At 41.3% G+C, this 18,276-nt stretch overlaps 2 protein-coding genes across 5 annotated transcripts; one reads left to right on the forward strand and one right to left on the reverse strand.

The window, feature by feature from the left end:
* Nucleotides 1–28: 28 nt before the first annotated feature.
* Nucleotides 29–5,798, reverse strand: TRMT13 (tRNA methyltransferase 13 homolog). 3 transcript variants are annotated; one of them, XR_010028989.1, is made up of 12 exons: nt 5,634–5,798; nt 5,262–5,308; nt 5,117–5,183; nt 4,236–4,298; nt 4,032–4,101; nt 3,505–3,611; nt 3,040–3,207; nt 2,680–2,752; nt 1,989–2,063; nt 1,026–1,145; nt 731–876; nt 301–440 (listed from the first exon to the last, which is right to left on the reverse strand). XR_010028989.1 is itself a non-coding variant. In XM_063165614.1 (11 exons), exons 1-11 carry the CDS (start codon nt 5,781–5,783, stop codon nt 245–247), a joined length of 1,431 nt encoding a protein of 476 aa, XP_063021684.1. In that variant the 5' UTR covers nt 5,784–5,798; the 3' UTR covers nt 29–244. The 3 variants fall into 3 exon arrangements, 2 of the variants coding, with proteins under 2 accessions (XP_063021684.1, XP_063021685.1); XM_063165614.1 differs by having other exon boundaries at nt 29–440; nt 731–1,145; XM_063165615.1 differs by lacking the exon at nt 301–440 and having other exon boundaries at nt 597–876.
* SASS6 (SAS-6 centriolar assembly protein) lies at nt 5,778–18,039 on the forward strand. Of its 2 annotated transcripts, none has more exons than XM_063165610.1 (17): nt 5,778–5,882; nt 6,819–6,879; nt 8,436–8,515; nt 9,683–9,787; nt 10,082–10,253; nt 11,157–11,234; nt 12,203–12,322; nt 12,408–12,599; nt 12,805–12,999; nt 13,333–13,422; nt 13,514–13,693; nt 14,303–14,384; nt 14,753–14,862; nt 15,670–15,792; nt 16,140–16,228; nt 16,667–16,758; nt 16,848–18,039. In XM_063165610.1, the coding sequence occupies exons 1-17, from the start codon at nt 5,815–5,817 to the stop codon at nt 16,934–16,936; spliced, it is 1,926 nt and encodes a 641-aa protein (XP_063021680.1). In that variant the 5' UTR covers nt 5,778–5,814; the 3' UTR covers nt 16,937–18,039. The 2 variants fall into 2 exon arrangements, with proteins under 2 accessions (XP_063021680.1, XP_063021681.1); XM_063165611.1 differs by having other exon boundaries at nt 16,828–16,990.
* Nucleotides 18,040–18,276: the final 237 nt, after the last annotated feature.

Consider the following 18,276-nt stretch of genomic DNA (forward strand, 5'->3'; position numbering starts at 1 on the left):
TTCTTCACAGCAAAGAGGCTACAACAGGTTTCAAATATTCTTAGCGATTTTATTTTTCCATTGATGAGAATTGGTTTGCATATTTGTAATTCCCAGTGAAACTGGAAAATATAAGACCTTTTCTTGGGTACAGGAAAAATGATAAAGGTTTCTTTTTGTAAGAAAAGAAATAGTTTTTATAAAATCCCAGATGAGTTTTATAGGGTTTGTTTTTTTTCCCTACCAATTCCAAATGTATCTTCTGTCATATAGTTGGCTCGGGTATCCCAGAAGGATTTGGGACAGCTGTCAACAGGACATTCTCCAAGGACACAGCAGCCTCTGTGTAATACTGCAGTGCAGCCTTGTACCCTTGCTGTTGTAGATACTCAATCCGCCCGTGATCAATCAGCCGTTTGCAGAGGCAGCCCAGCTCCTTCCTCTCCTCAACACTCAGTGTCCTGTTCCACATAAAGGAGGGAAGGAAATAGTTTTGGTAATTAACATTCATAGTTAAGCTTAGAAAAACTACTGAAATCATTGTAAGTTCATTTCAGTCAGGGAAGCATGACAGTTGAAATATTTTGAAATGTACGTCCATGAAAATATTTTTACAGTAAAATATGTCTATTAGTTTAGTAATGAAATGTTGCTGCAAAATTAGTCCTTTTGAGGACACAAAACAATTTAATGTGCCACTATACATAGCTTTTCTGCTGGAGTCCGTTTGCTAGGAAAAAAATGTACATACCCTTGTAAAGTATCAGAACCACTTGCTGTACTGCTGAGTGTGTGCTCGTGTTCTTCTGTGTCATTAGTCTGATCTTCACTGTCTTCACTTGTAGAAGCTTTGCCTGTGGTTTCTTGCATGCCACAAGTGGCCCAACTGCTCATTCTCTGAAAATAATGGAATTCTACTGGTCCCAGTCCTACTGATTTAAAGAACTCTCTGCCTACATAATGTGTCCAGTCACACTTGTGATGGCAACACAGAGCAATAACAATTCCAGCTACAGGCTTATGGTCTTCTGTGGTGCTTTCATTACCAGCTGATTTGTGAGGAGCCACCTCTGTCTGAGCAGCCCTGCAGCGTTTTGGTGCAGGCTCTTCATCTTTTCCATCACAGCAAGTGGTGTAACTTTCTACCAAGCATCTCAAAGCAAGATCTGGGAATGAACAAATATATCCCCCCCAACAAAAAATATCCATAAGTACCATGCCATTATTTATACAGGCTGTATCATGGTTGGGAATGTGCTTCTCACAAAGAAAAATGAAATTACACATCACAAACTAAGCCAAAAAGTAAGTCCAATAATAACTAAAAACATGAAAACCCTAAATGTTGTTTCTCTGGAGCTTCCAAGAGCTTACCCTCTGGAATAGTTGTTCTGCAAAAGCGAATTTAAAATAGTTTGGTTTAAAAATTGGCATATTGTAGGAGAATCTCCTCCCTGTAAAACACACGAGTATTTGCTCTAAAAGTTTGATATCTAGGACACAGTCTATTAAATATGCACATGTACTTCTCAAATGTTTAACTGTGTCACCTTTGTCACACTACCTATAAAGGTGTTATATTTGAGATGTCTTTCTCTACACAGTAGCCATATAACATTAGAAAAACTGTATTAGGTTAAAGTTATCAGGAGAGAAACACAATCTTATTTGTGTTTTGGCATTCAGACTGGCAAAAATATTTTAGAAAGAAAATTGTTTTAAAGAAGAGGCAACTGTGCTAAAAAAGTAATCTCAAATACATGACCCATGCCACCACACACTGTTCTCTGTTCTAATCTATTAAAGCCAAGAAGGACTTCACGTCTCCCTAAAGTATCCTTTTACTATTCCACTGGAGTCAAGAAATATTTAGAATATAATTACTGTGTTCACCAAAAAAGGTTTAGAGGGCAAGAACAGCTTAAAAGGACAGGTTGGAAGATCAGTGTATTCAGAGTGTAAGGTTTATTATCCTGACTTTCTGCAGTTCACACATCTGTAATTCATACCTGTTGCAGCACCACACAAATGCTTCCCAATTCCTACCACTGGTAGTTTTTTCTTCTCCAAAATAGGGACCTTATCTGGAGGGAAAACAAAAACAACCAACAAACCCCCATCCAATCCACAACTACCCCAGCACCTCTGGTTTTTCTGAATAATATCATTTCAGCACACTTAGAAATCAATGTTTGCCACTACTAAAAATACATTATTTGGCACATTTTGTTAAGACAAATTAAAAGAGTAGGATGCAGTGACTGGGAAGCACACTTAACCATTTCAGCCTTTCTCTACTGCCTATGAAAGGTTAATATGACATTAATGCATCTCCTTTTTTTTTTTGAAGGTGCTCCCACAAATTCTGTAGCATTGATGGTGCATCACTTGCTTCATTCTACACAAAAAACAAACAATGCAAACATGTTTAATTCTGCAATGTCCTATGGATGTATAAAAAGTAGAAAACTTTAAAACTCCATTTAAAATATATGTATATGTCTATCTATGTATATTCACATATGCCTGTGTGTACATATGTGTATACATACATACAGCATCAACATGTCCAAGCAACCACTGAGAATAATCTTCAGAACCAACACTTAAGCATGTTACACACAAACTGACTGGAACCCCAATTCAAAATTTAAAAATAAGTCTCTACTTCAGAATGACCCAGGCCAAGAAGGAACTTACTTAAACATAAGTGCTGAATGTCTACTTGAAGCCTCTCAAATATAGAATCTCTCCTTTTGTGTTTTCCATCCACCTGTTTAAAGAGAACAAGAGATTGCATAGGGCTGGCCACTAATAACTATAATTTTGCTCCAGGTATTAATGAATTTTTTAAAAAGTCAGACTTTTTTCTTGTCAAGTCAACATTTGAATTTCCAACATTAAACATCAGGATTTTTTTCTAATAAATTTGCTATTGGTGAAGTATGGAATGTATAACTTGTAAAATTTAAATGTACTGAGGATAAAAAATGAATACTAACAGCTTCAATGGCAATGGTTTAAAAATTATACTTTACTAATGGAACAATATCCTCTTACCTTGAATCTTGTGGTTGCCCTTTCCACAAGCAAAAACTGAACACTTTCAACGTTCTCTAAGGCAATATCAACCCAATGAGACAGCTTTCCTCTCCCAGCTCCAAACTCAACAAAACACCTTCCTGGACCAAGTAAATGCAATCTTTCCATGTTACCTAAAATAGAAGCCTACAAACATCAAAAGATTATTTGTCAACCAAGAAAATATAAACCCTGTGTTTTGTAATGCCTTATAGAAAAATTATTCTTCACCAAACAGCAGAAGACTTTTTTAAGCCTTGCTTTCAGTACGGGATTAGAGAAAAGATGATGTGTGTACAGAGGAAAGGGATTATATCTTCTGTTTTACAGTATCAGATTTCCTCTGTGGGAAGCAACTGGATTTATGCACCCAGTCTCTCAAATTTACAGCAGCACAATTCCATGTCCAAACTTCTCTATAGTTATTAGTAAATCAGAACAAACCTGTTGTTTCAGGTGTTTGAAAGCAGATTCCCCATTTTTTGGGTCACTTAAGGCTTCTTGTAAAGCCTGGTGGGACAGTATTTGTTCCTTAAGATGGAGTTCCAGGCCTGGAGGCAAATGCAAAACTTTTAGGTACAGCTTTTCCAGAGTTTCCAAGGGTTCCCAGTTTGTTTCCCACATTATTACAATTATGACAAGAGCTCAGTTTGTAGCACTAACAAAACAGTCTGCTGGGAGTGTAAAGCTATCATCATATGTTTAAACAGAGCTGTATTGTTATCTGTAGTGACATCTGAGTGAGAAAAAAAAAAGAAAAACAAAAGGAACACAGATTGGAGTTTTATCATTCTTTTAATCTAGTTTACTTTTTGGAGTAAAATTTAGCTATTGGAGGTCTGCCTGATAATTATTTCAGATGTGTTTTATGACAGCTATCTCATATTTTTACAGGTATCTAACAACAAAAATAACAATGAAATATTTAATCAATTCAATTTAAAACAACTTATATTTAGTATTAAGCTCACCATTACTTGCTTTTTTCAACCTGGTAATTAAATTCTGCAGCTCTTCAATAGATAGAGAAGATAGAGGAACCTTTTTAGGGAAAGAAAGTGACACCAATGAGACCTTTGAAATTTTCTGTATCTTTGTAAAATGTATGACTTGCAAAAGTCATAAATTGCAACATGCAATGTAAGGACTGAACCTAAAACCAAATATGTACTCACTTGTTTTTCTGGTATTTCTGAGACATCTTTTAAACCAGCATTAATATCTTGAACAAAGTAGACCTTAAAAAAAAAAAAAATGATTCAGTTAATTACCAGGAAGCAAATAGCTAAATTCTTCAGTGTTCTTATGGTAAGGTATGTAGCAATAGGAATCCAATGCAAAGATTTTCCAAGTAATTTTCCTTCCTATAGTCTGATCCTGAATCCCAGCCAGAAATTACTCTTCTGACACAGTTTTACAAGACTGAACATGCTCATAAGAGTTAAGCAGTCAGAGCTTACTAGACAGATTCCAGAGACCATTTTCAGGTTTCCCAGGAAATACTAATGGTAATTCTAATAAGGCAGCAAGGCAGGCAATAAAGAAGTCATCCTCTGCTTCCTTGAAAGAGCATTTTAAAATGTTTAAAATGTGTTATAAAGGTCCTGTTGCTTCCCTCAGCAGGTGTCAGCCAAGCTCTCCATGGCTCCGTGCCAGCCTGGCTGGAGTGGGCAGCTGGCTGGGATACCCAGAGCTTCTCTGCAGGTTCTGCTTTCCCAGGACAGCCTCTCCCCCAGCCTCTGAAATGAATGGCATTGGAAGAGCCTCCTCCCTGCATGTGTTTCTGAGAAAAATGAATTCAACATTTTTATTTGTAACCAGGAACTGAAAAAGTGTACCAAATTACAGTGAGAAGGGCAGAGAATATGAGTGGACTGGAATGTGAGATGCATTCCAGCAAGTGCTTATAGAGCTTCCATCCTGCCTCACAGCAGTGCTTTGCTAGACCTGCTGCCCTGCAGCTCACAGCTGCTGTCAGCACAGAAATTTCTCTGCAGGACTGTAATGTTTAAGGTCTTAAATCCGAGAGGAAGTGCTGAAATCACACTGCACTTACAGGCTTTGGCTTCTCTCTTGAGTTACATTTTTTTAAATGCTTTTGTAGTTGGTCTTCATATACAGTGCTAAAAGCAAAATGGAGAGAAAAGTAAGTATCATGTGAATACTGACAAAGAACGGGAAAAGCATTGACATATACTCACTGTTTTGGATCAAGAGGGCACGGAATTCTTTTTCTGTCATTTTGTTCCTAGTTAGAAAAGTTTTAGAAAACACTTCAGCATGCATTCACTGTTGCGTTTTAAAGAAGCTGTTGAGGGGCATCAGCTTCATAAAACATCTATTTAGAAAAAATGAGTTAACCGGTACGGAGAAACGGAGACAAGAACTTAATATTTGACTGGATCCTAAACGAATAAACCCCTAATGCAAGGTGAGGGCTAGCGCTGGGCTGGGGCGAGCGCCCGGCACACCGAGGCTCAAGGGAAGCACAGGCGCTGCCTCTCCAGCCGTGCCACGACAGCGGGGCCACCCCGAGCCCGCCCGCCCTCCCGGCCCGAGAGGGCTCCCTGCACCTCCTCGTGCCCGTGCTCCCCGCAGAAGCGCCTGCCGGGCGCGGGGATCATCCGGCAGAAGCGCTTCTTCCTCAGCACGAAGTGAGCGCAGCGCCGCGGCTCCGGCTCCGCCATCGCCACCACCGCTCCCGGCGGCCCCTGCGCCGCCATCTTGAGGCCCCTCCCCGCGGGCGGGAGCAAGATGGCGGCGGAGCGGATCTTCGACCGGGCGGTGTCGGTGCGAGTGCGGGACTGCGGCTGCGAGGAGCGGTGAGTGCGGGCCGGCTGTGCGGGAGCTTCTGTGTGCTCCTCAGAGGGGCTGTGAGCCACAGGCGCTTTCCTCCTGCCTGCTCTCAGAGCCGCTGGGCAGGTGCTGCACTCTGGGTTACTGCGGGCACCCGCGGGGTGAGGGAGGGAGCGGTCGGGCGACGCCGGGGGCAGCCGGCGAGGGCCGGGCGGTCGCCGTGGGCGCCTCGCCAAGGGAGTGAAGCCGGCGGGGCGCCGGCAGCGGAGCGAGCTCGCAGTGGCTCGGTGGAAGCGCCGCTGTGCCCGGGGCTGAGGCGACCCGAGGCCCGGGGCCGTTGGCGTCTCCCGCGGGCCCTCCCGCCGCTCCCCCGCGCTCCGCGGCCTCCTGAGGCGCGGCTCCTCCTCAGCGCCCCGCGGCCCAGGGAGCCGCGCGTTGGGCCACCTGTGCGAGGCGGTGGTGCCTGGGAAAGCCCCGATATTCCGTATGTGAAGCGTCCTTTCAAAATTGGATGAATTTCGGTACTGTGGGTCCTGCTGGGGCTGGGCAGTGTGAGAAGGCACGGAAAGGCTGATGTCTGTGGTGTGCGTGGTGATATAGGTGACTTAGTACTCGATAAGAAATCACTGAAGACAAGATAGCACTGTATAAATGATTAATTTGAGTAATCGTTAATAAATTTCAACAGGCTTTTACAAAAGTTCTAGTTTCTGGACAAAGTTTCAAACCTTCTGCCTTGCTATTTAAAATCTGTTGCAAGCAGCAAAAACCCCAGCTCTGACTGAGGAGCTGCAGTGACTGAAACTCTTATATTTTAAGTGTAGTCATCAGTGGAAACTTAATGTTTCTGCCTAAATTTTTATTTTTGAGTTGCCATTGATTCCTTTAATGCAGCTATGGACACATCTTATTTGGAGAATGTTTTCTTGATTTATTACTGAGTTTCATCTTTTTGTACACAGGAGATTAAACGTTCGAGTGAATATTGAACTACTGTCAATTTCTAATCCTGTTCATAAAAAGGTTTGTAAATTAATAATTTCTGTCATTCATTAGGTATTATCTGAATTTCATTTTATGGAAGTAGAAAAAGGAAAATCAAAGTGGGATTTTAGTGTTTGCTGTTTGACCTTACTTTATTTTTTATACAATTTTTTGAGTAACTTAGTTGGTTTGGTATTGTGTTTTTCCACCCTTTCCCCCCATCCCCCCAGCCTTTTTTAGCCCTCTGTTTTACTTTGGCTGTTGATGGATCTTAGCAAGCTTGCATATTGAAAGTGTTTGGTGATGCTCAGGGGAACATGAGTTAGAGCCTAGGAGTACCTTTGGTTCAAGGTTCTAAATTTGGATTAAAAAAATAATCTTTCTCAGGGAAAATCACAATGAGACCACTACTGGAGACTTGGTTATCTCTTCTGTCGTGTCTGGTTTGTCCCTAAAGTGTTCACCCCCCAGCATGATGTTAAGGTTGTTTATGGTGTTGTTGGGTAGAGGTTTGTTTGTACAGGAGCACAGCAGGTTTTGGTCAGGTTGTGCAGTGGTGGTGCTGCTTCCCTCTGAGCAGAAGCAGCTCAGTTAGAGGGATGTGCTGAGCTGCAGCCTGGGAACTGGAAGTGCAGTGGAGTCCATCAGGGAGTGTTCAGTCTGAAGGGGAGCTTCCAGTGCCTAATCAGCTAATGGGGCATCCCCCATCAATCCCCCCCAGCTGGCTTGGGTGGCACTGATTTTAGCTGTCTGTGTGTGTAAATCCCTCAGTTTGTTTATGTATCCCCAGCTGAGAGTTTTGTTGGTGTTCCTGGCACCTGAATTACTGAATAAAGTTTTGGTCCTGTGTGTGTTCAGTGCTGTGTCACATTTCATTATGCTGGAGCAGCTGACAGGTTTCTGCTTTACTTCTGTACCTCTGCTGGGGAATATCCCTGCCACAGGGGCGAGCCTTGTTCCAGGGGGCAGCTGCCTGAGCTAAGAACTGAATAACCCCATCCCTGGAATTCCAGCCTTAAGGCTTCTGGAGAGGGCAGCTTTTCCAAAGCACTGTGGAGGCCTCCAGAGAACAAATGAGTGTGTGTTTCAAAGCTAAGCAGCATAATCCTGCAGTTTGCCATATGGGACCCCTGGGTTCAGCTGCATCCAGTCTCGGAGCTCTGTATTCCAGTGTATAAAAGCAGCTGGTGGTTCCATAAACTTCAGGAGCAGAGTGCTCTAAAAGGCTTCCAGTTATGGGAGGGATGTATTAGTAAAGCATGACAGTGGACTGCTAGTGCTGCACTTGTTTCATGAGGGGGAAAAAAGGAGCAAATAGCTTTTTCTCTGAAAAATTAAGGATACATAATGAATTTCAAAACCTTTGCTGCTCAAAGTTTAAGGTTTTGACTTGGTTTGCTTTTATGAAAGTTTTCCTTGTTTTCCTGCTGTAACATTTGAAGTTGTGTTAAATGGTAATGTTTTACAGGTTCTGAATCAGTTGCCACAATTCTCATGTATTTTTTACTAAACAATGAAAACATTCAATACTGTTTGCAATGCTGGTTTAAAATATTTATAGTATTTTAATCTTATTTAAATGTACATCTTTCCAGGACTTAGCTGTTCGATTGACTGATGATACTGATCCTTTTTTCCTTTATAACCTTGTCATATCAGAGGAAGATTTTCAAAGGTAAGTGGAATGACAGTACTTTCTCTGTGAAACATTTCTAAATGGCATAAAAGAAGAAGGGAATATTTTTAGCTTAGAGTGGTCTGTGTTAGAGTTCAGGTTTTGGCAGTTTTCACTTGTGGAGTTTTGTCAGTGTTTTGCCGGTATTGTTCTCTGACCAGTGGGTGAAACAGCCAGGTTCAGGGGGGTGACCAGCTCAGGTTACACAGAGGAGTACTGCTGGTATCTTCTGTTTATCCTGACTGCTTCTTACAGACTATTGTGTGTGAACTAGTTCAGGAATTGATTACAAGAAGAAAGTCTGTTTGCATGGACATGGTTTTACAGACCTGTGCCTCTATCTTAGGAGTTTCTTGCAGAATTGTACTGTTGGGTCTCATTTACTTGCTCAGAATTTGAGCAAATCATCAAATTTGGATTCCAGGCACAAACAGATGAACAGTTCAGTTTTCTGCTTTCTTTGGGTATTTATTTATTTTATTTATGCTTTGTTTTGTTGTGGTTTTTTTGGTGTGGTTCTTTTTGTTTGTTAGGGGTTTTGGTGGGGGAGTGGCTTTGGTGTTGTTTTCAGAAAGGGAGGTGTGGTCAGCGTGTGGATCCAAAGGCAGAAGCACGGCAGTGTGTGCAGGAGGGATGTGCAGGAGTGTTTTGCTGCAGGGGCACAGCTTTGTGTGTGCACTGGGGGGAGTTTGTCTGGGTTTGCTGTGGCTGTGCAGGAGGGGCCATCGAGGGAATGCCTGAGGCTCCCTCCTTGTCCTGTGCTGGTTCCCTGTGCCTGTCCCATCCCTGCTCCACACTGTGCTGTGGGGGTGATGCCTACTCAAAGAACGTTTGTTCACCACAGCAACTTCTGGTTTTTAATTAGTGCATCCCCCTTGCAAGAACTCTTGTGGTCAGAAGTGTCCTCTGGGGATTGTTATCCAAGATGTGCTCCAGGATGCCCCTGCTCAAGCAGGGAGGTTGGACCAGCTGTCCCACTCTGGTCCCTTCCAGCCTGAGCACTTCTGTGATTTTGTGATATGTGCACACACTTCTGGTTGAAAAAGACATGCCTGTAAACTTTAATGATCAGAACTGGTTCTTTATAATGTTGTAAACAAAATATTTTATAGGAAATAAATTACAGTTCTCTATATCATTAACAATTTTTTCCTGTCTGTTCTGTAGTTTGAAATCTCAGCAAGGTCTCTTGGTGGACTTCTCTGCTTTCCCACAGAAATTTATAGATCTGCTTCAGCAATGCATTCAGGAGCAGAACAAAGATATCCCAAGGTGGGTCACAAGTGTGTGCCACGTTACTCTGTGTGCACCTGTTGAGTTCTTAAAGCACCTCTCAGTCACTCAGACTGAGTCAGTAGAAAAGGATAATCTGACCTGCCCTTACCTGAATGTCTTGGTGGATGTGGCAAAACCTGAGGCTTTGGAGGAGAATTCTTTCTTGAGCAAAAACTGGACAGCCTTTTACTGCACAAATAAAATGTATTTTATTAGGAAATAGATTAGGATCTACAGGTAGTTTCAGGGAAAAAAAATGCTAAGCATTTTATTATCTTGGTTTTTTCCTAGGTTTTTGCTGCAGTTAGTTTCTTCAGCACCTGCTCTAGATCACACACCTGTCTCTCTGAATGTAGTGGAGACCAACCCTTTCAAACACCTTACCCATCTCTCTCTAAAATTCCTGCCAGGAACTGATGCAGAAATAAAGAAGTTTTTAGCCAACTGTTTGAAATGCCTTAAGGTAAAATGAAAGTTTATTGTAACTGCACTAAGCCTCAATGCTGTGTGTACTTAAGCATTTTTTCATTCTGAGTCATTCAGAAGTATGTACCAAGTTGTATGCTCTGGTTTCTTTTTCCTTTTAGCCCAAATATGTAATTGCATGCAGCTACTTGGGTGCATGCTGTAAAATCTGAATTGCTGCCATCCCCCTGCAGTGAAAATGCATTTCCAGGCAGGCAGTGCCATTTGAAGCACAGGAGGGAGGTGCTTCACACACAGTGCAGGTGCTGTGCAGCTGCTGAGGGCCTGGCTGCTGCACTGCCCTGCTCACTGCCTGTGAGCAGCTGCAGCACCCACTGCAACCTTCAGTCTCTGTTCTGCTCTTGGCTGCTGGTAATTGTGAGCCTTGGTGGGCTGCAAAGGACTAACAGCTATAAAAAGCCAATTAAATTGGAATGTTGATGCAGTTTGGTAGCATGCTAGGTTTGAGTTGGTGGGAAATTAAAGGTCTCATCGTTTGACTGTTGTCTGTTTCAGTTTCATAGCCTGGGATTTGTCTCTCCTGTTGTGCTGTCATGTTTCCAGGCACTTAATAAGCCAATTTAATAACATGGATTTACAGCATTTCAGCTAATCTCTTGTTTGGGTAACTCCTTTGTAAACATATCTTGTAAATAAGATACTATTTCCTGGTTGAAATTTGGTAAGAATTTAATTTGGGTTTTTACGTTGTGGGCTAATACCTTTTCTTTTGAATTTACTAATTACATCTTATTCAGTATGACACTTAATTAACAAGGTGCTCTTTTCACAAAAACAGTGAGTATCTGGTGCTTAGGCAGGCTGTGCTGATTGAGTGGGAGCTAAATGCTACTTCTGCTTTGGCAGCTAAGGATTTGACTTGATGTCAATTTGTTCACAGGAGGATAAAATGATGTTGGAAGAAAAGCTTAAGAGAACTGAAGAGGATCTTACCAGACAACTGAGCTACACTCAACAGGTAACATAAATGTTTAACTTGTGTGTGTTGCAGCTTTTTTGATTTATGGAAAATGTCCCTTTTTCTTGGCTGGTTGGTTAGCCACTACCTAGCCAAGATAATTGACTTGAGGCTGAGTGAAGAGAATTGTCTACTGGAGCTTTTCTAGAGAGTGAAAAGCCAGCAGCTGAATTAACAATTAAATTGAGCTCTCGCACTACTCAAGCAGAATTTTAGTTTGTGCAGAGGTCTGTGTGTGCACACACAAATTGAATACTAAATATATGGTCATGTGAAGATAAATGATAAATATAATTCATATATTCCATGAATCATTGGAAATTGTTTTATTTGGAAAGTTATGAAACTGCAGTAAATAAGTTGGAAGTCTTGGACTTTAATTACTCCATTTTGGTTTTTGCAGTCAGCATAGTAATTCTGTATTTCAAGAGAATGATTTGGGTCAGATTCTGCAATTATCAAGGTGACTTTTTTGACCATAATGAAACAGAACAATTCCATTAAAACTGTTAAGAATTATTTTTGGAATGGAATATTTCTTTGCCTCATGTCTGCAGCTTCAGTTTGAGTTTCTGGAATGTATTTGATGAATTGGGATGCAGATTTACAAATAAAAAAAGGAAAAGATGCCACTGAAGAACTTAGGTTTTTCTCCCCCTGTTTTAACCCCTGACTGCTCTGTGTTACAAGGATAGAGAGCATCAGCAGGCTGTTTTTTCACTCTTGAATAGTGGTTGGAAAAAATGCAATTGGAAATTATTTTATCCACAGCATTAGAATAGTGCTCTTCAGCTTCTCAGTGCCTTACTTTTCCTGGTTACAAAATTAACATATTTCGGCATCTGGTGATGAAATTCAGACTTTTTTAAAAATAAATCCATGTCTTTTTAGTAAGTAACAGTAAAGAGTCAGTATTGGCTGAAATGCTTACATTTTTAAACTTTATGTGCTTTGTCAAACTGAAACAGAGCTTGTCAGAGAAGAGCCGGGAACTTGAGAAACTGAAAAATGAATGGACATCCTACACCACAGCTCTGAGCAACAAACACTCCCAGGAGCTGACAAGTGAGAAGGAAAGAGCTCTCCAGGTACAACAGCTGAAAGGAAGGAACAAGATTCTTGTGTGGGAATAGTCAGAGCCATCCAGTAACTGCTTTTCTTTGCCTCTCACAGGCACAAACTCAGTACCAACAGCAGCATGAACAACAGAAAAAGGAATTGGAAAATTTGCATCAGAAAAGTATTCAGCAGTTGCAGAACAGGCTCTCAGAACTCGAGGTCATCAATAAAGACCTAACAGAGAGGAGATACAAAGGAGACTCCACAGTCAGAGAACTGAAAGCAAAGCTTTCTGGATTAGAAGATGTACGGCTTCCCAATATCCAAAATTAAACTTACTACTGCTAGAGCATTAGCAGTGCCTGCCTGGGCACGTCATAGGGAATACAGCATATTAAGTCCATTTATTTCCTCTTTATTCCATATTATGCTTACTATTTAAATATGTCTCTTTAAATTACTGTTACAGGTTTTCTTGAAGAATAAAATTCACTTCCTTTCCAACATTTAGGAATGTCAAAGAGCAAAGCAGGAGGTGCTGTCCCTGCGCCGGGAGAACACAACTCTGGATGCTGAATGTCATGAAAAAGAGAAACTCATTAATCAGCTGCAGACACGAGTTGCTGTCTTGGAACAAGAGATCAAAGACAAAGATCAGCTTGTCACCAGAACAAAAGAAGTCCTAGATGTGACACAGGAGCAAAAGGTTTCTTCATTAATTTTTTTTAACCTTCCTAATTGTGCTTTCCATAGAATAGCTGCTGACCAGTTCTTATGAATACAGCCAGTCAGCTTTGAAATGTAGTTCAGCTTCTAAATTATGGCATCAAAAGTATACTGGGTTCAAATTTAATCCTGTGGTACTAGAGTAATAGTTTATGGGATTTTGGGTAATCCAGATCCTGTAAGATTTGACTGAAAAGCACTGGCTGGTTCCTTGTAAGGACAGTACTCAAAGAATTATGAACAATTAAATCTATATGAAATCATAAACAATGTGGATCACAGCCTTACTACATTTTGTAACATTCTTTTCAAGGTGATCCTGGAAGAGAGTACAGAAGAAAAACTCAGGCATATTGAAAAACTCGAGACAACAATTAAATCGCTGTCAGCTGAGCTCCTTAAGGTTTGTTTGAACATGGCACTTCCCTTGTGCAACATCTCCCTTATTCTTAGGTGTTTATTTTTCTAATACATGGCTTGGGTTTTTTTAATAGGCTAATGAAATTATCAAGAAATTACAAGGAGATTTGAAAACTCTAATGAGTAAATTAAAATTGAAAAATACAGTAACAATTCAGCAAGAAAAACTATTAGCAGAAAAAGAAGAGAAGCTTCAGAAGGAGCAGAAGGAATCGCAGGAGATGGGCCAATCCCTTCGCATGAAAGAGCAGGAGGTACTGATGGGTTACCCTTGTGCTGGAAGTGCTATTGTATGGACTCTGGGGATTGACTTGGTTACAGAAATAAGGTCTGAAATCTTTCCATGCAATAGGATATACTCTTTTCCTTATTAACATATTTATTTAAATGTGTCAGCAACTTTCAGAATTTTTAATGTTAACCTGATTTGTAAAAGCCATCCATTTATATGGAAGGCAACCAAAAGTGTGTGAAGAGAACAAAGCAATGTAATGGATGAATCAGCACCCTTTAGGAGGCACATTGATGTGTAAGTTGGTGAAGGGAATAAGAACAAGGACAGAGTGAACCTTTTTCTTCCATTAAACAGGACATTCCCCTGTTTAGACTCCTTGCACTATTTACTCACAGAAGAATAAAGGCCAGAAAGGATTCTGGCTGTCACCTTGTCAAAATCCTAGCTGAAAGTAGTAGGGCTTCCTTTAAAAGAACTACCATGTTGCTTTTGTGACAAACTGAGTTTAAACTTCTTTAATTTCAGAATAACTTCATAAATGCTTTTTGTTGTTGTTGTTTGTAGCTAGTAGTATAACACTAGTACTATAACACTCCTGATAGTGTTACAATTATTATGGCAATTACAGGTTTGCAAGCTACAAGAGCAGCTAGAAAATACAATACAAAAACTCGAAGAAAGTAAGCAGTTGCTGAAAACCAATGAAAATGGTAGGTTTGTACAGCTTGATTTCTCCCTCTGTAAAAATGACCCAGTGTTCTCACTGGTACTGAAATTGATAGGAGCAGTTTTTGGGGTTTTTGTGAAGAGCTGCCATGATTGTCATGTGTGGAAAACAAGCCTCTGGCTGTGCAATAGCCAAGAGCTGCTTGTAGGGATTCCTTTGGGGCTGGTGCCTGGGGCTGTGGGGCACGTGCTCTGAGGCCTGGAGGGGAGAGGGCCCTTCAACAAATGGCTTTGCTTGGTACTAGGGAGGAAAAACACCCAGGGAGCTGTCACTGTTTGTGAGGAAGGCCTAGTGGCCATTTCAGCTTGTAAATGGAGCAAATGGACTTGAGCTTTTTCTTCCTCTTTGCAGTTATCACGTGGCTGAACAGACAGCTGAGTGAAGTTCAGATGGCAAAGAAGCTGGACAGCCCTGCCAGTGCCCATGCTGGTGGGAGGGCTGCTGTTTCACCTCTCAGCATGGTAAGGCAGAGCTGTAAATAACAGGCTGGTGAGGTGGGCATCAGTTCCTAAAATGCAGGGCCTTCAAAGAGGAAAAATAAAGTGCTTTCATCTTCTTCTGGCCTTAGGGTTTGGGTGGGTGAGGTTTGGCTTTGTGTGTTTGTTTGTTTTTTGATAATATAAAACTCTGTTGGGTGCTTCTTGATGCCCTGGGCCTTGTAGGTGAGAATCTTCTAAGCTCTTGTTTACACAAAATACACAAGGCAATAACAGAATTACTTTGGAAAAGATGAAGTGCGGAGTGAAGGCAAAAAAAAGGCTTTTCTGTGTTGAGAGGTTAACTTACTAATTCTCTTTGTAAAGGTTAAAACCCAGAGTGTACTATTTCAATACTCTAATGATTTTTAGAAACAGCACAGTCAGGGGCTAAGGAATGCAGCCTGCAGTCATTGTTGAACAGTGTGACTTGCTGCTTCTCACCCTGTGTTGTACAGAGCTCTGCTGTCACACTGACAACAGGACTTGATGAGCTGCTTGTTCATACAGAGAGGACTGGATTTGTAGCTGGATACATTAATTGCTTTCATCAATGACAGGGTGTGTAGCTTATTACTAGCTGGGAGTGCTTATCACATCCAGCTTTTTTAAAGTTAGGTTTTCCTTAAGTGTGTGAAGCTTGGAAAAATGATGTTTTCTTCCCATTGGAAGGCTCACGTAAGTGTTGGCTTTGTAATGGCAGTTAGTTGTTAATTTTGGAATTTTTAATCTCTACAGTTACTTGCAAAATTATGTTTCTCATTTATGGATGAGCTTCTGTTTGTTTTACAGCCTGACCGACCATCCTTTCATAGCTCAGGACTCAGTCATCCCATTTCGCCTCTCTATGCCTTCCAGAACTTTCTGGAACCAATACACAGCAAAAATGGAAATTCCCAATGTCCAGTATCAAAGGTAGGCACTTCAACTTTTTTGTTTGTTTAAGAATGTATTAAATTGTATTTATTATTTATTTAATATAAAATTTTATTTAAATTGTATGAGATATCAAAGCACAACATTTTGACTATTTCTCAAAGTGCTATTTACTGTATTTACTCTTAGACTCTCTGCCTTGAGCATTATGCCTGTTATTCATAGCTGATGCTTGTCTTTAGGCTGTTTCTCACAGGCTTTGCTGCACAGCAGGGCCAGTGAGGTGTAGAAACAGGAATCTCTGGGAATTTGGCTCTGTGAATGCCCTTGGGGGAGGGAACTCAGATCTGGAGTAACTCTTAACCTGCAGCTCTTTGTCTCTGCAGGTGCAGTTGAACTCACAGCTTTTGAAAGCCACTCGGTGTTCGGATGCTCACACAGTGCCTGCAGCTGGCCATGCAGCAAACAAGGAGAAGTGAGTGTCTAAACTGCAATTTAGTATTTTTGTTATTTCAGTTTATCACTTGGTGTGCTTGGAGCTGACTAAAGGTTCTAGTGTTAGCCTGGTTCTGTGATCTACCGTTCTTCATTACCGTGCTCACCAATTTTGTGTTGGTTTGTTGAAAGCAAAGGAAGAGCTGTGCTTGCAGGAGTGGGGCCCAAGGAACAGCAGTTCAGTGTTGCTCCTGCTGACAGATCTAAGCCAAAGTTGCTGGGTCACTGAAAAAAATTAGTTCTAGGCTGTTCTTAACCTGCTCAGTGATGGTTTAACTTTACATGGTAAAGGTCATGAAGTGCATTAGTTGCACTTCTAGTGGAGGTTTTCCTGACCAAGTCTGTAGCTGCCCTTGTTATAATGCACTGATGACAAACTGCATTTGCTTTAAATTTTAATTTGCCTTTCTGTTTCTAGTGGTGAGCAGCTGGGCCTGGAATCAAAGTATTTGAAGAAAAAAGATGACAGCATTCCTTTACGAGGGCTCAGTCAAAACACACTTAACTCGGGTAAGTAGGAAACAGAAGGTGGTGTTTGAGATGTACCTGGAGGGCAGTGACAGCCATGGTTCAGTGCAGTGTCCTGTGCTGTTCTGCAGAGTACCTGAGGCCCTACTTGCCAGCCAAAGCACAGCCATCGCCCAGAGCTGCTGGGACACCTGCCTCAGCCTATTTTCCTGGATCATAGATGGGGTTCTTACTGTAAGAGTTCTCTTTTAACCATTGGGGGATTTTGAAATGTCCTGCAATAGTGTGTTAGTAAAGTATCAGTGTGAACTGACATAATGTTATGAGCCAGTTTTCTTTGAGGAAGGGATCTTGACTGACTTGGATGATGCTTCAGGGTGCTTGAGCCTGAGGAGAGGAAGATAAAGCCTTAAGGAGCCTTAGTGGGAACAACACTGACCTCACCAGGGCTGCGCAGAATTTTCGTCGTATATTGTTGACCCTGTAAATCCTCCTAAAAACTCACCAAAGTGCTCTTATTTATAAAAAACAGGTGCAATGCACATTCCCTGAGTGAGAACAATTACCTGAATTTCTATTTCTTGACTCCTTTCAGAGAATGGAGCACAGAACTGTGCTATGCTGTCCACTTTAGTAATGGTCAAGCTCATATGGGGGCATGACTGCCTCACTAATCTTCCCCGAAAGTTTAGTTTTAAAAACTTGCTTAATTTTGGAACCAGCTTATTTGAATTGCATACAGACTTACAAATAATCTCATACTAAAAAAGCTAAATTATTTCACTGAAGATAGAAAATTAAAACTTAAAATTCTCAGTCTTGGTTCCCCTAACTTTTCTGTTAATCTCTCGGTATTACATTCCACAGGCCACCATGCATAAAACATTAAAAGGTGAAGTAGCCAAATAGTTAACTGTTGACAAGTATCAACATCTTAAAGTTATTTAATTTTTATAAATCATACTTTTAACAACTTGTAAGACTATACAGAAATTTTAGATACTCTTACATCTCTGTGGCTTGTTCTACTGTCTGGGTTCAAATGCTGGGATAGCCCCTGGGACTTGGTGTCCCCTGCAGAAGGAGCATGCATGGACTGATGCCAGGCAGAGTGCCCTTACAATGACAATTCCTTTTGGTAAAGATACATCATTCCTTTTACCTTAGTTACTCAGGTGCACCCAGAGGATTGTACATTTCAGTGGTTTGTTTTGCTGTGTGAAATGTGTACATTTGTTTATAAATTAGCACTGTGTTCATGTATAGTGTCTGGTTTTGTCATGTGTACATTTTAATGGAAATATTAAATGGTTTTTATCAAAAGCTCTGATTAGTAACTGTTTCAGGAGTAGTACTAACCAACATCTCCACGGTGCTGGGATTTCCAGCTGAGGTAAGCACCAGAACAGCTCTATTTTATTTACCTTTTCCTGCAGTTTTCCACGTGCTCATTACTCCCCAGGCCCAGCCCTGCAGAGCTCCTCTCCTGCAGTCCTCGGTGCCGAACCTGTGTCCATCCTGCCGTGCAGAGCAGCTGCTGGCACGGGAGAGTGGCAGCCC

This window comes from Melospiza melodia, chromosome 11, assembly GCF_035770615.1.
Source record: "Melospiza melodia melodia isolate bMelMel2 chromosome 11, bMelMel2.pri, whole genome shotgun sequence".
Lineage (NCBI taxonomy): Eukaryota > Metazoa > Chordata > Aves > Passeriformes > Passerellidae > Melospiza > Melospiza melodia.

Coding starts and splice junctions, on each gene's coding strand:
- TRMT13 (XM_063165614.1), bottom strand. CDS start 5,783: ATGGCGGCGCAGGGGCCGCCGGGAGCGGTGGTGGCGATGGCGGAGCCG. Junction 3,208..3,504: donor TCAAACACCTGAAACAACAG/GTTTGTTCTGAT, acceptor TGATGTTTGTAG/GCTTCTATTTTAGGTAACAT. Junction 441..730: donor GGTTCTGATACTTTACAAGG/GTATGTACATTT, acceptor TATGTGGAACAG/GACACTGAGTGTTGAGGAGA.
- SASS6 (XM_063165610.1), top strand. CDS start 5,815: ATGGCGGCGGAGCGGATCTTCGACCGGGCGGTGTCGGTGCGAGTGCGG. Junction 13,000..13,332: donor ATGTGACACAGGAGCAAAAG/GTTTCTTCATTA, acceptor ATTCTTTTCAAG/GTGATCCTGGAAGAGAGTAC. Junction 16,759..16,847: donor TCAAAACACACTTAACTCGG/GTAAGTAGGAAA, acceptor GCTGTTCTGCAG/AGTACCTGAGGCCCTACTTG.